Source organism: Pieris napi, chromosome 13, assembly GCF_905475465.1.
Source record: "Pieris napi chromosome 13, ilPieNapi1.2, whole genome shotgun sequence".
In the NCBI taxonomy this organism is placed as follows: Eukaryota; Metazoa; Arthropoda; class Insecta; order Lepidoptera; family Pieridae; genus Pieris; species Pieris napi.
The window spans coordinates 1,230,157-1,252,961 of NC_062246.1; the positions used below are offsets into that span (position 1 = coordinate 1,230,157).

The following is a 22,805-nucleotide window of genomic DNA, read 5'->3' on the forward strand; positions in this document are numbered from 1 at the left end:
GTTAGTTAAATTTTGGTTAAAATTACCAAAACTATTTTCTACAATACAGCAACAATATTTTTTTACAAATATTCCATTTATATTTCTGTAAGGAAAACAGCTTAGCAAACCCCGTTGAACGGTAGAAAAAGAAGATTCTAGAAAATATATGACATTTTATATAGTAACTTGGTCAGATTTTGCGTAGAGGAAAAGTTCATTTTTTTTAGTGTAAAAATAAAAAAAAAACCCGCGATTTCAAGGCAGAATAAATGGCATACCGGTTACATAAAAATGCCTACACAGAACACATTTTGTAACACAATATGACGTAACCCTTTTTAATTTTTAGTTCTGAAAAATAAATGTCCAAATATGTCGGGTAGCTCTAGATTTCTAGGAAAAGATATATGCGTTAGGCCGCCCGAGGACTTGTTTTTTATGATAAACTTGATCAAAAGCATATTTTAGAGGTAATTTTGGTTGTTGAATTTCAGAATCCATTAAAATAAGTTTTCCTGCGCTATCATGTTTAAGGTAACTTAGGTAAGGTAGCTTTTGAGTTTGATTTACAGATTTTTTATAAATTAATAAAACAATATTCGTCTCTTTCGCACATTAGGAATTAATTAACAATGCGTAAATAGTTTGAAGAATCCCCTGCCCTTCTCCGGAGCTGGTCCCATCAACATAGGAACTTGGTTCTTGTGTGTTATAGTTATCTGGAAAATCATGAACTAATATAGTCAAAATCATTTATTCATATAGGTAACAAACACAATGTACACTTTTGAACGTCAAAAAAGAAATGTATATTTTTATATATTAAATGCTTCTAATTTTACATCTACTGCCAGTTCTCAAATCAAGGGCGTAGAACGTAAGAGAATAACTGGCAATAAACTCTCCGCCACTCTTTTTAATCGCCAATTTTTTTGTTTTACACAACGTTTGTGAGGAGCTGCAACCATTACACCATGTTCTACATGACATCTTAAGTAATAAATAATAATAAAATAAAATAAAAAATTGTGCCCCAACGAAGGTACCTTGCTTGGAGTCTGCATCCAAGGTTCTCCATCAATCTGCATGGGGAAGGTCTTCTTCGTGGTGATGGTGATGGAGCTGCATTGCGCTAATCGACGACCAGATGCACGAAGACCTACAAATTATTAAATAGAAAAAGTTAAAAAAAGAGGTAAAAAAGGAGACACAAAAAGGTAAGCAAGAGGTACAAGAAGGTAAGCAAGAGGTATTGAAAGGTAAAATAAGAGGTATAAAACGGTAAGCAAGAGGTAAAAAATGGTAAAAAGATGTATAAAAGGGTAAGCAAGATGTACAAAAATGTACAACCAGAAGTTGTACTTCTGGTTTTATAAGTCAGTTACATAGTTTATTAACAAGATAAAATGTAAACCAACAATACAATACTATAGCCAATTTATAATATTCCTTATTTATAGTAAAAATATACTCCTAATTATATATTATATATGTTCAAATTGAGTCATCCACCAGTATGATCCGAGTATTTTTCTGATTATTTTTTGTAGGTACAGCCGGAAATTTTGAATATTTATTGGACATTTTAAGTAAGAAGAAGAAATATAATGTGATTTGGCTTTTTCTCCCAATTTTTGTTTTTTCATTAAAAAATTGTTCGAAGACGTTGTAGTAGCAAGTTGACATGTTTAAGGTTTCACTCTAGTTTTAATATTTACTGAATATTTTAGTACACATTTCTTTACAACAATAAAAAAAATTCTACCTGTCCGCACTTGTCCCATATGTAGGCAGTTTTCTAATCCTATCACTTCAATTAGCTTATCGCCAATATCTGAAAACATCGAAAATCGCATAAAATTCAGTCAGTAGGTACTAATGTCTTTTTTGAAATTTAAAGTATATATAATTTAAAGTATTTAATATAGTAGATTATGCAATATAATTAAATAATTTAAAAAAACGAGTTTAACACTGGTTGTTTACAGTTTATTATTGCGAACTAATAAAATATTAATAAAAACTTACGATTAGCGCCAAATATGCAGGCGCTTTCACAGATTAGTAATAAAATATTTAAAAAAAACTGCAAACTCTTTAATACAAACTTTTTCGAATTTCGATATTCTGTCCATGAAATGCATAATCGTTTTGACGTTCGATGTTCAAAACACTTTTAATAAATCAAAAACGGTATATATACCTTGTTGCGCATTAGGAAATCGCCCTCTCCTATGAGCCCCACTGGCGCCCCATAGATTTGAGCCACCGTGTGCGTACGGGATATTTAGTAATGCCACACCTTGCAATGCCGGACCCTTGTTTAGTTCCAGCGATGACCCGTCACACTGAATTCATAAATTGTATTATGTAAAATCAATAGTATTAAAAAAATCTCCGGGATCTGAAGTTTGGGTTTGATTCCAGGCGAAGATAATGTAGGATTTATTTTACATGCATCAATAAGATACAAAAATATGTCTGCCAAAATATGACTGGAATTATCTCCTGATAATTTATAGATGTGATGGAGAGCGCAAGCATTATGCCGAAAGCTAATAAATAGAATATTAATATATTATTTTAATATTCTGTGATTTTAAAACATTAACACATAAGATGATAACTTACAACGATATCTATATTCTCGTGTAAATTCTTGCAGCTGGCGGCGAATTGCTCAGACGTCGCAAACTCAAAGTACCACAATTTATTTTTCATCCGAGAACTGAACTTGTCGGGATTCCTTTCACGCTCCGTGTGGAACTTTACGCAAATTGCTGCGTCCTGAAAGTATTTTTTTCTTTTTAAAATAGTATTCTTTCAGCTTGAGACCTCAGGTGTTCTTTCTATGTACGCAATTAACATTGGCTCAAACGGTGAAGGAAAACCATGAGGAAACCTTAGACCCAAAAAGTCGATAGCGATAGCCCATTTGATTGACAAATTATCATAAAAAAATATATATAAAAAAAAATATGTATCTGACATAAATCCAACCTAAATAGGTTGTAGCGTCACTGATTTATGTATTTATTCTTTCTAAAAAAAATATTAAACAAAATAATTGGCTTTAGATTACATCTGCTTCTATGATATTTTTTCTATTATAAGCGAGTAACTAAGGTAACACATATGAAAAACGAAGAACAGGACAATAATAAATAAAAAACGGCGCTCCATGTTACAATAAATAAAATTATGTACTTTCAACGAAATGAAAACAAGACAATTAGATGAAATTCATTGAGAAATCAGAGATAAAGAAATGTAATGGAAACATGTGAGAAGGCTTTTACCCTAAAAAGGGTCATACAATACTAGGCCACAAAAAAAATTAACTTAAATTTTTACAACTTATACTAACACAACTAATGAGAAATATTAACTAACTAATTTTTGTATGGATTCATTAATAAAGTTCTAATAAGGTACCTAAGTTTCAAAATCGAATCCCGTTTGTCGAAAACGTACTTAATTACATACAAATAATTCATTGATGCACAGTTGGGGATCCTAGGTCGTGCATTTAGGAGACACTTAAGTACTAACACTAAGCTAAATGATGCAAATACTTACGACTCCAATAGAGAAGTAATTGTTAATGATGTTATATGGCACCGAAGTGGGATGGGGCGCGGAGTCTGGCATTTGGACCAATTCACACTGAAATACATTTCTTTGTTAACAGGTTAACTGTTTTAACTGTAAATTTATTTATTTATTTAATTATAAGTAATCTTACAGCTAACATACATAATATTACAAAACAAACACTTAGTACAGCAAGCCAAAACAGATTACTTAGATAAACAATATTATATACGAAAAATAAAACAAATAAGCGCATCAATAGACAAAACTATATACAGAAAACTGAAATTTAATATTTAAAACAATAAATAACACCAAATATAACCTAAACAAAATTAGAGTCTTCCCGCCTCTTCAAATATTTTCTCACATGTTCTTTGGTGAGGTGGAAAATATCAATATCCTCATAATTAGTGTCATAGTTAGATAAATCCCGTAACATTGGTGAATTATGCAGGTAATTCGAGTTCGTACGAGGCACATGGAACAATTTTGTGTGTCTTGTCGCATATGGTGAAGGAATTTTAAAAGAAATTAACGACAGCAAATAGGGGCTATCGATCCGCCCATTAAGAATAGCGTGTAAAAAAAGCAGGTCTTGCTGACTTCGCCGACTTTCTAATGAGTCTAAATTAAAATAATTGCAAGAATGCGCATAACTATCGAAGCATCGACTTTTGAATTTTTCTTGAGACAATCAGTTAATATTCTGAAAATACTTAAATACTTTGTATGGGAGCTATTGGCTGCCCAAATTAGGGATGATCGATATTAGAAAAACGTCGATATCATAATCGAAAGCCCAAAATCGATGTTCGATATTATCGAAAACCGAATGATTTTGTATAATAATTGACACAGAAATAAAATACAGTGAAATGGTTCGAATTTATTAAGAAACAGAACAATTTATGTATAACATATTTTGATATTTTCTATCAACTGACTGAATGAAAAGTAATTTTGATTAAGAAGAACCTTTTAATCTATTTCCTAACGAATGATAATGATTTGATATGATTTTAATTCAATTCATTCAATTTTCAATTCAACTTTCAATTCAACAATTCAATTTATTCAATCAGCCGAGAGATTCAGTTGCGTTCCCTCTTTATACTGGAGCAATTCTTATTCAAGCACTAGGATCGTTTAAATATTCATTTGTATTATAATAGGCCTGTACTGTAAAGTACGATTTAAATTTATTTGATTTGATTTAACTCCGGCCCAAAGCTAGGATCTTTATAAAGCGCAAATTCGGCCACACATTGGAGTACATTGAGTTAATATTTGAATTAATACATACGTCATGCGTCATATTCTCGACATGTATCTGCCACCGGTCCATCATGATGGTGCTTGCCCGTGCTATTTTATCCAATATCTTGTGTATTGATTCACCTTCGTATCTAGAATATTTAAAATAAATGCATTTTTAAACTAAACTAATTATAAATTATTAATGGTAATTTTCTTTAATAGCTTCTAATTGATATTTTATGAACATATTTATAATTTATTTTTTTAAATATGTACTCCATTACTTGAGTGATAATAAACTCTAAGTAGAAAATAATATATTGTTTCTTACCCCCCACCCCATCGCAAACAACGAGCCAGGTCGTTGCCAGTGCCAAGTGGTATTACCCCGACTGCGGGTTGCATCTCCATTTGAATCTTGTCTAAAAATCAAATAAAACAACTGGTTGATAATAAATCGAAACTATATATGTATAATACTAACTTAAAAGACCTGTCTCTTCTTTCAAATGGAAAATTTAATATGTAAGAAAGAGATGAAAGAGTGCTTTTGTTAAAAGAGTGCAATTACACTAATTACAGAGGCCTGTACACTGTGTTGCAAACTTATATATATATATATATATATCTAATAGGCAAGTAGGTGATCAGCATCCTGTGCCTGACACACGACTGACTTTTTTGAATCTAAGGCAAGGTTTCCTCACGATCTTTTACTTTACCATTCGAGCGAATGCTAAATGCGCACATAGAAAAGCACTCCATTGGTGCACAGCCGCGGCTCGAGCCTACGACCTCAGGGATGAGAGTCGCACGCTGTAGCCACTAAACCAATACTGCTTTCTAAATGTATATAATATATATGGCCTTTATTATTCAAACATTAATAAAATATTATTTAAGGCTTGAATGCCACCTCAAAACGCTCAGACACACTTATCATGTTACGGGTAATGCTAGAAGGTGGAGTAAACCTAGGTTTACTCGGGTTGACTTAGTATTACCCAAGCTTCTTGGGTAAAATCCGAATAATAAGTAAAATAAATTTTAATTCGGGGTTTACCCATGCTCTACTCAACCCAACCTAGGTCTACCCAACTCTGGCTGGGTAATGTTAAAAATTTGTCTAATTAATTAGTGAAATGAAAATCCAAGGCCATTTTAAACATTTATTATCTGAAAAACATACAAACATAAAAATTATTTATTTGAGCAAGATAAACTGCTGTGACATTTTGAGTTGCATAATTTTCCTGCAGCTTTGCATGAACACTTCTTTGTGGCACATTTTGTTTTGCAATTACACCTTTTATAACCCTGGCCTCCTGAAAGCGACTGTTCATTTGCAAGCTCTCGTAAACTTTTTTTTTCTGGTGATATATTTTCGATATCAATCAGTTTATCATGACACACAGAAAACTGATTCCTTGAGAACATTTCCTCAATAGTACCACGTTCGTTTCCTAGCCTATACAGATCACCAGCTTTTTCTATAACTACCATAAGCACGTTCCGAAACTCGCCTCTTCCTCTATCGACATCTGGTATTTGGACTCTCACCGTATCTCCAACAGAACATGGAGGAAATTTTAAATTAGATAAGGCTTTCATTTTCTTAGCTTGATTTTCTAAGCTCAATCGGGCAGATAATCTATGTTTATTTATATTTTGTTGAGTAGTACAAATTTCACATAAGTTTATTTCTTGTGTACTTGTGCCTGGGTTCATACATCTACTACACTCTAATTCGTCTTTCTTTTTGGCCGTTTCTTCTGAATTTATTTCTAATAAAACGTTCCTTTCACCTTCTTTTGTATTTAAAACTTCTGTTTCGATATCGCTTCTCATCTCCGTGTTCTGTAAGTGGTAATTCTCTGATTCCAGCTCTACATTTAGTAAATCTTCTTGAGATTCTTGTCTAGATTCCGGTCCTTCTTCTTGGGATTCTGGACTAGATTCTGCTTCGGTAGTAAATTCCGTCAACATTTTCTCGAGCTCTTCCTCAGTGTGAATATTGACAATAACTTCTTTTGGAAGAGAAGACGACGCTAAACCCACCTTGACATCACTACCGAACATGGCGGTATAAGGAGCTCGTTTTATTCCATCGTGGAATGCCCTATTTTTCATTAATTGTACGAACTTCAAACCTTCTGACCAACGCTTACAATTTTCGTCGTTCATCCACGTCATAAGCATATTTTGTACGTCTTGATTTGCTCTTTCCACACTACCTTGAGACTGACTATGGCGAGGTTTGCCATGTACTATCTTCAGACCGCTCCACATCGAGCACAACTCTTCTATTACGTGATTTGCAAACTCGCGGCCATTGTCTGATTGAAGAATTGAAGGTGCGCCAAAAATACAAAATATGTCCAAAAGCTTATAAGCAACTTCTACGGCTCGTTTAGATGTTAACGCGCGCAGCTGTACAAACTTTGTCAAATGATCTTGATAGACCATTATGAATTTGAAGTCGCCGTCAGGGTTAGACTGCATGTCAATTAAATCTACTTGACAGCGACTATTCATTTCTGTTGACACCAATGGTTTGACAACAATTCCTTTTTTAGCAGACTTTAACTTTTTTTGGCATGGTTCGCATAGTCGTAAATATAATTTGATTACTTCTTGAGTAATATTTTTATATTTTTTTTTACATTCTTTTTCCATTCGATGTTTTCCTCCATGTCCAACAGCCAAATGAGTTTCATGCAAAATATCGAACATTTCATCATTAGTCACGTAATATTTAATTGTTGTCTCACTTGAAGATAGAGGAGCAATCAGTTTCTCGACGCCACTTACCGAGCACAAATCAAAACGCTTCAATCGCCGGTATTGTAAAGTAGTTTTCGATTTAGCTTCTTTTGCACTTTTTACCGAATTAATTATTTCCAAATACTGTTCGTTACTAAAGTAAAAAGAATTTAATCCTTTCGCTGAGAATAACTCTTGAAATTTTGTATCAAAACGCTCTCGAAAAGAACGTGCACTCTGTTCGGTCGCCATTTTGTCACTAAGCAAGCGGCGGCGTGGCCAGTGTTGCCAACAAGACTAATGCAAAATTTGCTAAACTGTTGTTAAAATTTAGCCAACACATTACCCAGACAGAGTTGGGTAGACCTAGGTGAGCATGGGTAAACCCCGAATTAAAATTTATTTTACTTATTATTCGGATTTTACCCAAGAAGCTTGGGTAATACTAAGTCAACCCGAGTAAACCTAGGTTTACTCCACCTTCTAGCATTACCCGTAACATACACATTGCACACATACAAGCAAATTATTATTAGTAAACGATCTTTGTTAGTACATAATGTTTGTTGTATATATTATGATGTCATTTGTTTCGCCTATTTTTTTTTTATTAAATAAAAAAAATGATATTTGAATTTATTGATAGCCATTTGCGTGATAATAGCAAATTGTAAGTAATATTTTTTAATCCATTCGATCTAATTATTATGTAAATACATATTTGTCTTACCCATAGTTTCCAAAACCCAGCCGACAGTACCATCACCACCACAACATATGACTCTATAGTTCTTGACATCTTTGAACATTTGTAAGCCTATAACAATATTCATAATAACATATCAACAAACTATTAGAAATCTCATTAACACATAAGATTTTAGAAAGTTAAAAAAACACAAATTATACGGGGTTTTGAATAGGTTATTTCAACCTGTTACTTAAATAAAAATATGAAGAGGGATTAGATCTAGTCTGTGGGTAAAGATAGTTGTCGATGTAGCGCTGCTAGATCACTGCAGTGCTAAACTACCATTTTTTATTATGTTGGCAACACTTACGTCATTATAGTTCGACTGTATCATCTTAATACTTTACAGGAAATAATTAAAAGTGTATAAATTTGTGAACAAATGAGATGTCGCGTAGCAAATAAGAATTATCTCTACTGTATCCAACAAATTTTAAATTTTAAGTCTACTAGACTTTTCATATTATAGATTATTATAAAAAAACTCTTTAGAAATTTAACAACCTCAACCTCAACAAATAATTTAAACCTCCACTGTACAGAGTCCCCAAAAAAAGTAGCATTTATATCATTATAGATTATATAATATCTATATGTTATTTAATTGTAATAATTAACCTTCACTCTAAAGCAGTGTTTCCCAACGTGGGGCCCACGCCCCACAGGGGGGCAATTTGATTATTAGGAGGGGCTATTTGTTTTTTTTTTTAAATTATTTGGAATTTCAATTTCAATTTTTCATTAATGTTTTGAAAATTTACTTACTGTGTTTCGTTCGTTTTAGTAATTTCCTCCTAAAACCTAACTTTTTAGTTTACATAGGGGGCATAATAATTTTAGAAAGGCTAAGATGGGGCACGGCACAGAAATGGTTGGGAAACACTGCTCTAAAGGTTTTATTTTCAAGACAACAGATCAAACAAACTAAATTCAACCAACCTTGCATAGGACCACCCTTGGCAATATCATGAACCTGTCGCGGGTTCAAGATGTACTGGAGCTTTCTCAGCACTCTAGAGCCTTGTCTCCCTCCACTTTTGGGGTTGATGAATACGAGAAGGGGACAAGTTCCCTCTGGAGGTGTTATCTGGAAGGAGATCGGTGGAGCTCGGTGCTCATTCTTTTGCTCTATCTTCTCCTCTGCCCCCGCGGAGATTGAGGATGGCATGGAGATGGAGATAGGAAGAGATTGCTGAAATAAATTTATAATTTCAAAACTTTTTATTCAACGGGAATTATGTTGCTCGTAACTGTTTAATCTGAAATCGAACCGATATGCGTTAAACACTACAGTTCTCTCGGTAATAAAAAAAAAGGTGCGTGTACTTATGTACGCGCGTAAGAAGTTATACTTCTTTGGCATTATTAAAAATAGTTTTTGATTGCATGCAAATAATTAATTACAATTAAATAATAAAAGACTGGAAAAGGAGTCATTATAGTCAATAAAGTTCAGTTTACATTTGAAAAATTAAATAAATAAATATTTATTATTATTCTCTTACATTAAGTGTAACATAAATTCTATTATTATTCGAATGTTGTTTTTAAATTATGTCCAATGCCGTAGCAACTTCATTCTGTTAATTTTGTGTCACGGTGCGCGCGCATCGTAAAATTTCACTCTCATCAATTTTTCATAACGCGCCTAAAGAAGTATAACTTCAATAAATTGTCAGGATTAAACATCCTTTTAATATTATCACAAAATGGTTAATAAAACTTCGTAGTATGTAATGTGAAAAGCAAATCACCTGTTCCGGCTGCGGCTTATGAGGCAAGGAGCGCTGTCGATCCAAGACCAAGGGTCGTATGGCGGTGGGGGGAAGGATGTGTTTCGCGTGACGACCCAGAGTACACGCTCCACCAGCACTGCCCACACAGCGATTGTGGAGCTGTTTGTAAGATAACATTTACATAATTAAATATTGAACTGTACCTAAGCTTATAAGTATTTTGATTTACGTTAACTTCCGCCTGACGTTCGGAGTGGAACACAGAATATAAAGTTATGGGCACATGCGCATGGGCGTTCTACGTCTAGCTTAGGAGTAACAGTTTTCTTCAGTTCAGATTTCCAAGTATATCAAATTCCTCGGTCTAATACAAACTATTTACATAACTCAGTCGTGTATCGTATACCTTCAAATTATAACACAAATTACCAGCAAATAGAAATATTTAATATAACTAAAAATTGCTTAAACAACAATATAAATAACTCTGGTATCATTTATTAGAGATAATCGCTTTGTTATTTCTCTTTTATTTTGATCATATTATAATAATAAATGCATATAATATATATTTATTTGTATAAGTGGGTAATATGTAATTGTTAACTGTGTTTTATGTTTATGTCTGAATGTGTATTACGTTTTTGGTTTTTGTAATGTAATTGTTTAGATATTGTATAACAAGTAGATGTAGGAATATTGATAAGCAAATAAATAAACCAGGTACGTAACAATAGGGTGGCAAAATGCCCTGCCAAAATGCCCTGCCCAAGAGATATTATGTTCTATGGATGAATGTGGAGTCTCCAATACGCATTGGGCTAGCGTGGGGACTACAGACCATTCCCTCTCGCCTAAGAGAGGACGCCTACGGCCATTAGTGGCACATATGCAACGTGTAATTGAGTACGCTGAAAATCGCGAAGTTTATTAAAATTAAACTGAGTACAACGTGACGATTTTTACATATAGGGCCCCATCAAAAGAATATGCCACGGGCCCCAGATGGTATAGTTACTGAAATAAACATTAGGCCTACGGCCCGTTTACCCCTGTTCAATAAAATTTATAAAATAATTAACTCACAGTAATGTGACACCAGCGACAGTGGAGTCCAGTAATGCCATTGTAGCCTTTAATCTTTTTCCGGCAACGCGCACACTTGCCGTGACAATTTCCTGGAAAACATACATACACACATTAGAATATCGCATACAACATTAGTGATAACTAATTCAGCTAAACATACCTTCAATCCAGTGATGCGCGAGCGTAGAGGGCGCTCGTCTCGCTTTACAATACGTTGCGATACACGAAGCAGGCGCACGCTGAACGCAACGCTCGTGGACGGTGAATTTACAAACTGTAAAATGTATTATAATCTCTCATAACAAATGGAGGATGGAACAAGAAAGAATGATCCTTGACTATGCTAAGAAACCACTGAGTTCTGAGTGGCCCAAGGTTCTGGTGGCTATTTTGTTCTGTTCTATTGACCTCCGACACTAACGAAGAGGAAACTACGTAAATTTTTGAGCAAATAAAAAATATGTTGTATAGTTTGGCTGGCGATATGACTGGACTGATGTAAAATGTCATTACAAGATTATTACATTAGAAACCCTTTGGTAATTGTACTCTATACTTTATGGGAACAGTAAAGTACTTGAAAATGTTTTATTTCGCATGATGTGATTTCTTCAGTCGTAAATATTTTCTCGTTAAAAGGATTGGCGCTGAATCGATGTTGCTATTCTCCACTACTCGCCACACAGCCACATCACTTCAGTGCTCGTTATATAATAAAAAAAATGGTTGTCTGTTGTTGTAAGTTGGTTTACGGATGATAATTTGCATTATTTTTCGAATGGAAGAGAGATAGATGCAAGCGTACAATCAGCGTAACGGGACAATGAGCGTAATGGGACAATGAGAAATGCTTTTTCGTGCGTGCAGCCGGCGTTCATCGATTTATTAGACGTCGCCACGTCAAAAATATATTTTTAAATATTTTGAAATTGTACTTTGTTTTGATACTATGTACTTTTTTCTTGTGCAACCAATTGTATAATTAACATACTTTAAACTGTATGCATTATTGAAAAGATAGTTTTAGTTTTTTGAGCCATTCAAAAAATAAGTACATATGTATATTGGCTCTTTATAGTACTATTGACCATTCGTTAAGCTTTGTTTTTATAAGTTATACTCACAAATACAACACAGCCCTTTCTTCCCAAGCCCTACCAGGAGGTTCAAACACAGATTACAATAAGCAGGTCGATTGAAATGCTTAAGCCTCCACGCGTGTTCTCCATCCTCTTTGACATTCGTGTCCAAACCGAGGAGTACTAGTAGCGGGATTGTAGTCATTCTGAAATAAAAGAGTATAATTATGGGCCTCAGATTTCTGCACTTGTTTTTTTTTTATTAATTGCTTTATAGATAAGTAAGTAAGATTAGCCTTTTATGTTTGACATCCGTTTGAGACGTGGCGGTTTTCTCACATTCCTCACATACTAATTATTATAAAAAACATTTACCCTCCGCGTTTCCACTCATCAAGAGAGACGGTGCCATCGGCATCATAGTCAATTTCTACCATCATGTCTTGGAGAATCTAGAAGAGAGAGAAAAGAAGAAGAGGTTAATTTAAGGGCTTAACATTATCTAGTAAATGCAATTTATATTCACGATAGAGGAAAACAAATTCAATCTTGTTATGACTATTGCAAAAACACAAATGGAAAAAAGCCAAGATTAATACTAGATACAAATATACGCAAAATATTATTATGAATTCCGTCTTTTTAAGAGGGTTCTTATAACTTACGGGTCGTAATTCAGATGTCTCCCAACCAAGATACTCGGCGACCGTCATCATTTGGTTCACGATGCAGTCCATTTCATTTGTGTCCAATACACCGTTGCCGTCCGTGTCATATAGGCGAAACATGACTAAAAATAATTATTTTAACACACATTTTAACATAGATTCTGAATTAACTAAGACACATAAATTGATCCGATTCACACTGATGCGTAGAATGAAGCGCTCAAATTCTAATATTCTCTCAGCATCTTTTTCTTAAAAAAATGTTCTAAACAAACAGTACCACGGACTTGTAATCTCACAGAGTTACCCTTGTGGGGACTAGCGTTAAATAAATTTTGCAACAACTATATTTCTGTCATGAGTATTTTTTTTATTTATTAAATAGCAACACCCTGAATTTGGTAATAAGGTTTCTTTGCGTCGAATCCATGTTTTGATCTTACATTCAGTTATAAACGTATATTTAGATCATCTCATTTTCCACTCATAAGGAAATTAACTATTATTATATCTAATAATATAATAAATTAGCTACTATAGAAGCTGTAGTTAACAAAAAGTGATTAAATAGATTATCTTTAGATGTTAATTGACAGTGTAAAAAAAATCAAATGTAATTATTATTATTGGATGGTTTTATTGTTATATATTATTGAAACTTATAAGAATTAATATTAAATAATGTAATTGCTATAAAAATTTGCAATGTAAGAAATTAATTGAAATTAAGTTAAAACCTGTTAATATGAATAAAATTTCCTCCATTTGTATTTAAATCTAGCTAGTTATTTCCACAGCCCGGGGATAAATCTCTCCAGATGGTAGGGTATTAGGAAGAAATATTACTTACACTCCAGCTTATCTTCAGGCCTACCAGCTTCCAGCAAGGATAAGTAACACACGATATCCTTAAGTGAAACCCGAGCGGTGTGTACTTCCACAGTCGATGACCGACGCATTAGGTGCTTAAAGTCTGGAATATAAAGGACAGTGTTACAGAAATTCTTTGTTTCTCTAATTCATTCTTTTGTTATGTAACATAATAAAATCTTAGAATACCTCTGTGAAATGAAAGGCGAGACGCTGTTTGACTATGTGAATAGAGTCTGGCTAATGAAAGAAGATAATTGAATTATTTGAAAACTTACGGATGGCAACACAGAATGTTATTCAATTTCTTAGGTTAGTATGATTTATTGTCTTGATACTTCATGCAATTACTCATTTTTATTTCTATTATATATTTTTTCCGAATAGTTAACAGATATAAACTAAACTTTGTTTTATTGATTTTTTGGATTCTGATTTTGATTATTCCGAATAAAGTTGTGTTTTATAATAATACTTAATTATAGTTATAGTTTTCCATGCAATGCTAGTAATTTTAAGTATCAATAGTAAAAGACTAAATACGTATAGTATTTAATTTTATAGAAATACAGTTACTATCAATGTAAAAAATAATAAAATAAAATCAAGTATCAAGTTTAATCCAAAACATTATATATCAAACTTTTAGGGATACCATACTAAAATTAAAGGCTGGACGCATTGCCCATATTCCAGGTCTATGCTGATTGCCCTTTAACAAGAGAGTCTTTACAGGATTTTACGTTACAGGAGGATGTTAAGTAATACCGCCCATGGACACTCGTACTGCCAGAAGGCTCGCAAGCGCGCTGCTAAAATAATAGGTACCTTCGATCTTAGTAGACTGGTTGACTCGTAGCGAGTTGCTGCTCTTCCTGCTGGAGTTCCTGGACATCTGACTATGAGAAGGACTGGTCTCATTCCTGCCGACGCCCAGTTCATGAGCGGAGTAGGACGGATGGGTTGTTACTGAGAACATTGGGTGGACGCTGCCTGTGAAGAATGATTTTATATTATTATCTAACATTTCTATGACATAGAAAAACTTTGTACTAACAGGCAAAATATATGATTACCGAAACTCAAAGATGTGATTAACAAATTAGTATGCAAAAACTACTTTAAAAAGAGAAAGAAAGAAGAAGAAACTCTTTCGCTGACAACGATCGCTGTAAAGCACTCCAATCCAAGTTTTTTTTTTGTAAGTATTACATTAAAAGAAGTTTTTTAATGAAATATTAAAATATGCAGATCTCAATTATAGTCTAAAGTATTTATCTTTATTAATCAATAAATAATTATAATTATAGAAATAAATAATCTAAAGTATAATCTAAAGATTTTATCTTAAATCACTTGAATTGTCTTTAGTTACCAGTTCTACTCCGAGACGCCTTATCTCCATCCACAGGGTCACTGGAGCTTTTGCCTAGCTGCTGCAACCTTTCTGCCAGACCGTGGATCTTCGAAGCTAGACTTAACTTTCCCTAGAAAAACCAAACAGTAGGTACTTACTAAATTTGTAAATTATATTTTCGATACTAAAATACATTGTCTCAGTCGGTAGCTCATGTCTGAGAGACTCTGCGGACTATCTGTTTCCACCGGTTTCTGCCAACACCTCTCTTATTACAGTTTTAGTTTTGAGGATGATGAGTCTTTCACTTGATCGGTCCATCTGGTTGGTGAACAGCCACGCAATCTTTTGCCTTCCGTGTTATCAACCATGATCAGTTTCCCTAAGTTCTCATAGCCTCTGCGCGTTATATTTATTTATTTTTTGTTTATTAACACTTCGTTGCAAAAAACAATAAATCAAACATAATACAAAAAAATTATAAGGGATGCAACGGGCGGCCTTATCGCTAATAAGCGATCTCTTCCAGGCAACCCTAGTTAAAGAAAAAACTAAAAAAAAAGAAACATGATTCGTGCGAGAAGTGCAGAAACAAATGTTATATAAAAAAATATATATATATACATAGTACCTTAATCTAAAGTAATACAAAAAAAAATATTAACAACAGACTAAAAACTTAAAAGCTAATCTTACAAATACATGGACTGCAAATAGTGATGTAAAAGGAAACATAAGATTTATACAAGTCTCGATTGATCAGGATAGGATAAGGTTAAGAAATGATTATACAGAAGAGTTTTAAAGATGACAGAGAGGTAGCCAATCGTACGGAGTCGGGCAGCGCATTCCACAACTTAATGGCGGAGATCGTGAATGAATTGCCTGAAGTGTGAGATGGAATTTCGCCATTAAATTATGAAATACATTTTAATAAACAATTTTTCTGTGTTAAACAAATAAATACGTGTAAACGCATTTATTACCTGATGATCGCCATGTGCGGTGACAGCAGCGCAGGCAGCGGTGGAGCTCGCGGCCGCCATTTCGCGTAACGCTGGCCGCTTGTCACGGCGTACGAACGAGAGAAATAAATGTCTGAAAATTTGTTTTGAGATGTTTTAAAAGAACGAGTTGAGCGTGTGCAGACCCGAGCTGTAGCGCGAGCTGTCCAGTGAGAGAACGTCGAGGTATTTGCTACCGAGGCAAGTAAATTACCCATCCGATCTTTTAGATTGGCGTTAAGCAACATAAAATATACGTAGAATTATTTTTATATGAATTTGTCGCGCTCATGATAAGACTGCTATTGTTACATTAATACACTGTGGTTTTAAAATGTAATATACCATGATTAAGATTGTATTATTCTGTAAATAAATGTAATGTAATAGCAGATGTTGCAATAAAACTAAATAAACTTATAAGGAAATGGGCGGGGGACATAGAAAGAGGAACAGAAAAGTGGAGCAAGAAAGTACTTAACTGGTGCCCAAGGTACAACAAACGCAAAAGAGGAAGACAATTTAGAAGGTGGATAGACCAGATTAAGGAAACAGCAGGTGGTAGAGGGTGGCAGAGTGCAGACAGGAATGGCGGGATTTGGGTGAGGCCAAAAAAGGGCACAAGTACACATAATGAGATGATAGAAATATAAATGTGTTTAAGTGTTAAAGTATCTGAAATAAAAGGTTTTATTCTGTAAAAAACGTGTTAGAAGTTATACTTCTTGGCGTAACAAGATAAAAATCTTTTTAGAAAAAAACGACACTAACAATAGAAAAAAGGTATTTATTACATTGAAAGTTTTATTATAACGCATTATCTAGTTAAATAAAGTTTATTTAAATATCACAAAACAATTATTTCTACATAATTAAAGAAATGGACATTTTTTTATTTTAAAATGTTGACTATGCTAACTTCAGGAAGTCGGTTTTTTTGACGGTGTTTCTCACCGTTTTTCCCTAACGCGCCAAAAGAAGTAGATATTCATAAAATTGCGTAAAAGACTTTGATAGTTCTAATAACTTATAAATTACTTCCATTGAGTCTATGTGAGATCTAATTTATGTGTTTTCCTTTTTTGGAATTAAATACTTTTACTTCTTACGTATTTGATATTGGTAACTCACCTTGATAGTTCATCAGGCGTGGATACTTCGAGAAAGGTGTCCAGAAACCACTTGAAACCTTCATAGTCGATGTCCTGAAATTAATTAAATTTCAAATAAGGAAAAGAAAACAAAACGCATTGTAGGTGCAATATCTCTTTAACAAAACTGCCTTTAGTATTGTCTTTGATTGACTTAACTTTTACTCATTTAAAGAAAAAACTTTTTAACCGTATTAAAGTTATGTATTTTTATAAATGTGATACTTTTTGACATCCAACACCTTTTGTCTTCAGTCACCGTGACCACGCACGCTGTAAAGCACGCGAAACGTCGGATAAATATAAAATTATGTTAAATAGTTGTAAATTTATAAAAATACATAACTTTAATCCGGTTTTAAGTTTTGGTTGGTTGGTTAAGTTTTTTCTTTAAAAACTGCCTTATTAAACGCTCAGTTGTGGAACGGCGGATGTCGAGGTGATACGGGTAGTATTTCGTATTATGCCTCGACGTCTAAAGAAACTCAGCTGCAGGTATTAATCCAAACAACTCCTCTGAAAACTTTCACTAGGTAATAAATTTTAATAATTGTATGTTCACAGTAATTGTCATATATTTTAAAACAAAAGAACTTAGTATTGTCTTTTATTGACATAACCTTTACACATTTAAAGAAAACTCTTTTTTACCGGATTGAAGTTATGTATTATTATAAATTTACAATTTGACAGCTGTAGACAATGTTAAAGTTAAAGATACTTTTTGACATTCAACAACTTTTGTCTTCATTCACCGTGACCTCGCACGCTGTAAAGCACGCGAAACGTCGGTTAAATTTAAAATTATGTAAAATAATTGTAAATTTATAATAATACATAACTTCAATCCAGTAAAAAAGTGTTTTATTTAAACTTTACTGTAATAAAAAATAAAATAAACTATTTAGGTTCAGAATATAATAAATACTGTACATTTGTGTGTTGGAAATGAATTTTATATGCATTATCTATTGTATTATATATTCCATCGTCAGATGAATTTTTGTTTTAATCATTTTATATCAGTAAAGAAATATATGAGAGCAGTGTAGGCCTAGTAGCTTAATCGTGGACTCTCATCCCTGAGGTCGTAGCTTCGATCTTCGGCTGTGCACCAATATTTCTTTCATTGTGCGCATTTAACATTCGCTCCAACGGTGAAAAAAATCATCGTGAAACAACCCAAAAAAGTCGACGGCGTATGTCAGGCACAGAAGGCTGATCACCTACTTGCCTATTACATTGACAAATGATCATGAATGACATTTATCTGAGGCCCAGACCTAAAAAAAAATCAAATTTCTAGACAGTCCAGACGATCGACCTCTATACAAAGTTTCATCCGATATAAAGTAAGACAAATAAATATTATCAAATTATTTCTATCGAAGCGTCGCCAATAATGGCAATATTCATTAAAGTAAATATCTCAAAACAAATAAACTCTATTCATTATGTACTGAAGTAAACAGATACTGTTAATATTCATTCCTAGAAAGTAGAATCTATTTGTGGAGCTCCCCTTAGGGCTTACGGCCCACTCAGCCTCGTGCCACAGTTTAAATACGAACAGTTTAATAATTGAAAGACGCTCGACAAACGAGACATTCAAATGCTATTGTTATGTGTACACGGGTGCAAAGTATTAAAAATATACTAAAATCCTATATGTATAACGATATGCTTGTTAATAATATCAAAGATATATATGACTATTGTCATATATGACTCCAACGAATACAATACGCTATGTTGCTGTAAAACTTTGTATCAAAAGTCAGATTTGGAAATATCATTTTTTTAATACGTTAGTATCTGGTATAATACGTCAATCTTCAAGCATAAGAGTATACCGTCATCGCAGCATAGGAAAATATATTTTTCATCTCCTAATATATATTTTTTTCTTCTTAAGTATTATTACATTCCTTTTCTTTCTTTTTTTTGCGACTGAGGCGCAAACTAGCTGCTGTGGTCTCTGGTAGAATGACCAGCGCTTTGGAACATTCTGCTCCTCAGCATAATGCCGAGCCAGGCCCAATTACAACCACAGCACACACACACACATTACACACTTTGATTATTGTTATTTTGCGTTTTTGTTAGTAATAAATGGTATGTCTATGATGAAAAGTAAATTTGAAGTAGGTACCTTAAAATAAATAGGGAATTTGTCGTCGGTCAGGCAGTACCAACTTCGCCAGACGCAATATGTAGGCAGATTACATCTAAAATAAATTAAATAGGATGCTCAATATCTACCCGCTCACCGCCCACTAATAACGGTTATAGAAATGGCTTCTGAATACAATGTTATATAATTGTTATGTCCATTGGTTTAGTATGAATAACCTTCTACTTAATGCAAAAAAGACAAAATGCCTTAAATTTTCTGCAAAAAATGCAAGGGTTATGGATACTGGACCAATTATAAACGATGAGGAATTGAATCTGGATGATACAACTGTATTTCTCGGAATCACCATGGATTCAAAACTTCAGTGGTCCCCTCATATTAACGGATTGGCGAAGAGACTTAGTTCTGCAGCCTACGCGGTTAAAAAAATTCGCTCACTAACTGATGTCGATACAGCTAGACTTGTTTATTTTAGTTACTTTCATAGCTTAATGACTTATGGCTTATTATTATGGGGTCATGCTGCTGATGTCGAAACTATTTTCATCCTGCAGAAGAGGGCTATTCGTGCAATCTATAATTTAAAATGTAGATTCCCTAGAGATAAATTCAAGGAAATTAATATACTTACCTTTCCCTCGCAATATATTTATGAAAATATTATGTATGTATACAAAAATAGTGATAAGTTTACTAGAATAGAACATACGCACAATGTTAATACACGGAACAAACGCAGGCTGCAATTTCCCCGTACTAGACTATCCAAAGTTAGTAATTCTTTTTTGGGGAAAGGGATACTCTTCTTTAATAAAATCCCAGAGGCTCTTTTATCTCTGCCTTTCAATAAATTTAAGAAATGTATTAAAGAAAAGCTGTGTAAAAAGGCTTACTATAAAGTCAACGATTATCTAGTTGATAAAAGGGCCTGGGACTAGTGCTAGACAGGCTACCTCTAATTAATTTGCGATATTTGTTTTAAAATAAGTGTTATTTGATGATTTGATATTTTAAAAGAGTACCGAGAGTTTTTTACGCCGGCTTTTTCTCTCGGCCTACACCCTCTGTCTTCTTTGCCGATGAGTAGGGATGCCTACAAATTGAAATTTAATGACGTGGAATAAGTGATACATGTATCTTATGTTCCAAAATAAACATATTTTATTTTTATTTTTATTTTACACCTTACGCAGAGTTTGAGATGATACTGAGACCTAGCCTGTAGTTACACATTACACTCACTTATCCACCCACACACTCGTTCTCGCACTCGCGTAATGCTTTTTGTTTAAAAAATGAGCGTGCGTACAAAGTACACATGTCAGTGAAACTTCTTTGGCAAACTAATTTTGCGATAATAAAGACACGTAGCATTTTAGTTTATAATTCGTCATTCAAATTATCTGGCATATAATATAAAATACTAATATTTCATAAATTCTCTTTATTAAATTTTAATTTTAAAAATAGAATTTCTGTAAGGTAATTCACCCTTCTCACTCTCTCTCAATCGGTCTCAGTCGCTCTCTCCCATTCCTTTGACAAAAACGCTGCACATCTTCGTGACGTTCCGTAAAAAATTAACCAAAGCGCCAAAGACTTCACTTCACTTTACTTCAATAAATAAAAAATGTAATTTAAAAAATATTTCAATTTTGTTATGGAATCAACTATTAAGTTCGTTATTGAAGAGCTGGGAACCATGTCACATGTATTTTTTACTTAAAAGAGTTCCCAAATCATTGTTATAATGAATAAATTTTTTTTAAAGTGTGATTTATATGAGTTTCGAAGTAGGTTTAATAGTTTTCGAAATTAATACCATACTAACGAAGTTACCCCTTTGTTAAAAAGAATCAATATCAGATTTACTTTATAATAAAGAACTAAGTCTCTTCGTATAAATGCAGAAAACATTTTAACGATGTAGCTTTTAAAGCTTTTCTAAAAGGTTACTTAAAATATTAAAAGTTTTCCTTAGTATTGTAATCCTCAAGTATGCCTGTTAATAGCAACTGTTTGAAAAAGAACTATGAAGGTTGAACGAAAATATTTTCGCCACCAATCGTGGGACGACGTTTGTAGCAACGGATGTTCCGTTGCTAGGTTACTAGGTAGCGGAGGCTGCGTTGCCTAGCAACCGCTGGCGCCTAGCGACCGCCATCTTGATCCTTTAAAGCAAATTCAAAGGATATTTTCTATTGGAAATTATTCAAGAAAAGTGTTTTTCAAATAGAACCTACACAATATAAAACTTGATGCTAATAAATTTAAATAATTCTCGTCCATAAATGATAATATTTAAACCGTCTACGGCAAAAAATATTATTTTTTATATGCGGTTGAGGTTTTTTTATTATAATGCGTAGAGAATAATAAATAATAATTATAAATTAAGCTTAATAATTACTTATTTTAAAATTTGTACTTATTCGCCTGTTACGTATTACCTGATAGGCGCTTAATAATGCACTTAGATTGATCAGCCCACTTCCGAAAATATTAAACTCTGAATAAGTAGCATTCATTCTGTTGTCTTCTCGAAGAATTCGAGTATGAGATGCCAGAAGATTTTCTTTTTATTACTATTCACAGCTGAGCTTTGAACGTACGAATTTAGGATTAAAAATCTCTTCTACATATAAACAACGTAAATATTTCTTATTGTGATAAAGTTAGAAAAATCCTAGTAAAGCTATAAATCAATTTTGTTTACTTTAGAAATGTTTAATGCAATTTACTGTAGCCATCGAAGACGTAGTTGGAAAATTCGTGTGTTGTTGTATTTATTATTTAAAATGTTTCGGAAAATTAAATTAGCGTATAATAGTGTGTAATGATATCAGCAATAAAGTGGTGCTGGAGGTGAATGCCAATACATCGATCCTGACCCAACTCCGCATACGAACTCGCCCGTCTTTTTTTTTTTATAGAACGGGGGGCAAACGGGCAGGAGGCTCACCTGATGTTAAGTGATACCGCCGCCCATGGACACTCTCAATGCCAGAGGGCTCGCGAGTGCGTTGCCGGCCTTTTAAGAATAGGTACGCTCTTTTCTTGAAGGACCCTAAGTCGAATTGGTTCGGAAATACTTCAGTGGGCAGCTGGTTCCACATAGTGGTTGTCTACCATATGCCGACAGCGAATAATTCGCAGGTCGCTCTTAATCTTATTTTAGCTATACAATGCGCAGAGGCAATTGAGAGCTTGAAGAAACTGGTCGTGGTTGGTAACAGAGAAGGCAAAAGATCACGTGGCCATTCACCAAGCTGATTGTTCTATCACATGAAAGACTCATCGTTCTCAAAACTGTACCATAAGTGTAACATAAGAGAGGCGCACGGATACCAGTGGAACAGATAGT

General features: G+C 33.7%; 1 protein-coding gene across 1 annotated transcript in view; it reads right to left on the reverse strand.

Annotated features, from left to right (window-relative positions):
• Positions 1-538: 538 nt before the first annotated feature.
• LOC125055268 (diacylglycerol kinase 1) overlaps positions 539-22,805 on the reverse strand; it is a 70,369-nt gene continuing 48,102 nt past the window's right edge. Inside the window, exons 4-24 of the mRNA XM_047657657.1 lie at positions 17,285-17,358; positions 16,136-16,247; positions 15,168-15,279; positions 14,621-14,785; positions 13,773-13,895; positions 12,920-13,044; positions 12,630-12,706; positions 12,300-12,460; positions 11,336-11,449; positions 11,173-11,264; positions 10,105-10,245; positions 9,290-9,542; positions 8,330-8,416; positions 5,168-5,258; positions 4,883-4,985; positions 3,562-3,648; positions 2,614-2,769; positions 2,186-2,330; positions 1,748-1,816; positions 1,029-1,141; positions 539-701 (exon numbers count right to left, since the gene is read on the reverse strand). Coding sequence (XP_047513613.1) covers positions 609-701; positions 1,029-1,141; positions 1,748-1,816; positions 2,186-2,330; positions 2,614-2,769; positions 3,562-3,648; positions 4,883-4,985; positions 5,168-5,258; positions 8,330-8,416; positions 9,290-9,542; positions 10,105-10,245; positions 11,173-11,264; positions 11,336-11,449; positions 12,300-12,460; positions 12,630-12,706; positions 12,920-13,044; positions 13,773-13,895; positions 14,621-14,785; positions 15,168-15,279; positions 16,136-16,247; positions 17,285-17,358 — 2,493 coding nt within the window. The 3' untranslated portion in view covers positions 539-608. The remainder of the gene's footprint in view (positions 702-1,028; positions 1,142-1,747; positions 1,817-2,185; positions 2,331-2,613; positions 2,770-3,561; positions 3,649-4,882; positions 4,986-5,167; positions 5,259-8,329; positions 8,417-9,289; positions 9,543-10,104; positions 10,246-11,172; positions 11,265-11,335; positions 11,450-12,299; positions 12,461-12,629; positions 12,707-12,919; positions 13,045-13,772; positions 13,896-14,620; positions 14,786-15,167; positions 15,280-16,135; positions 16,248-17,284; positions 17,359-22,805) is intronic.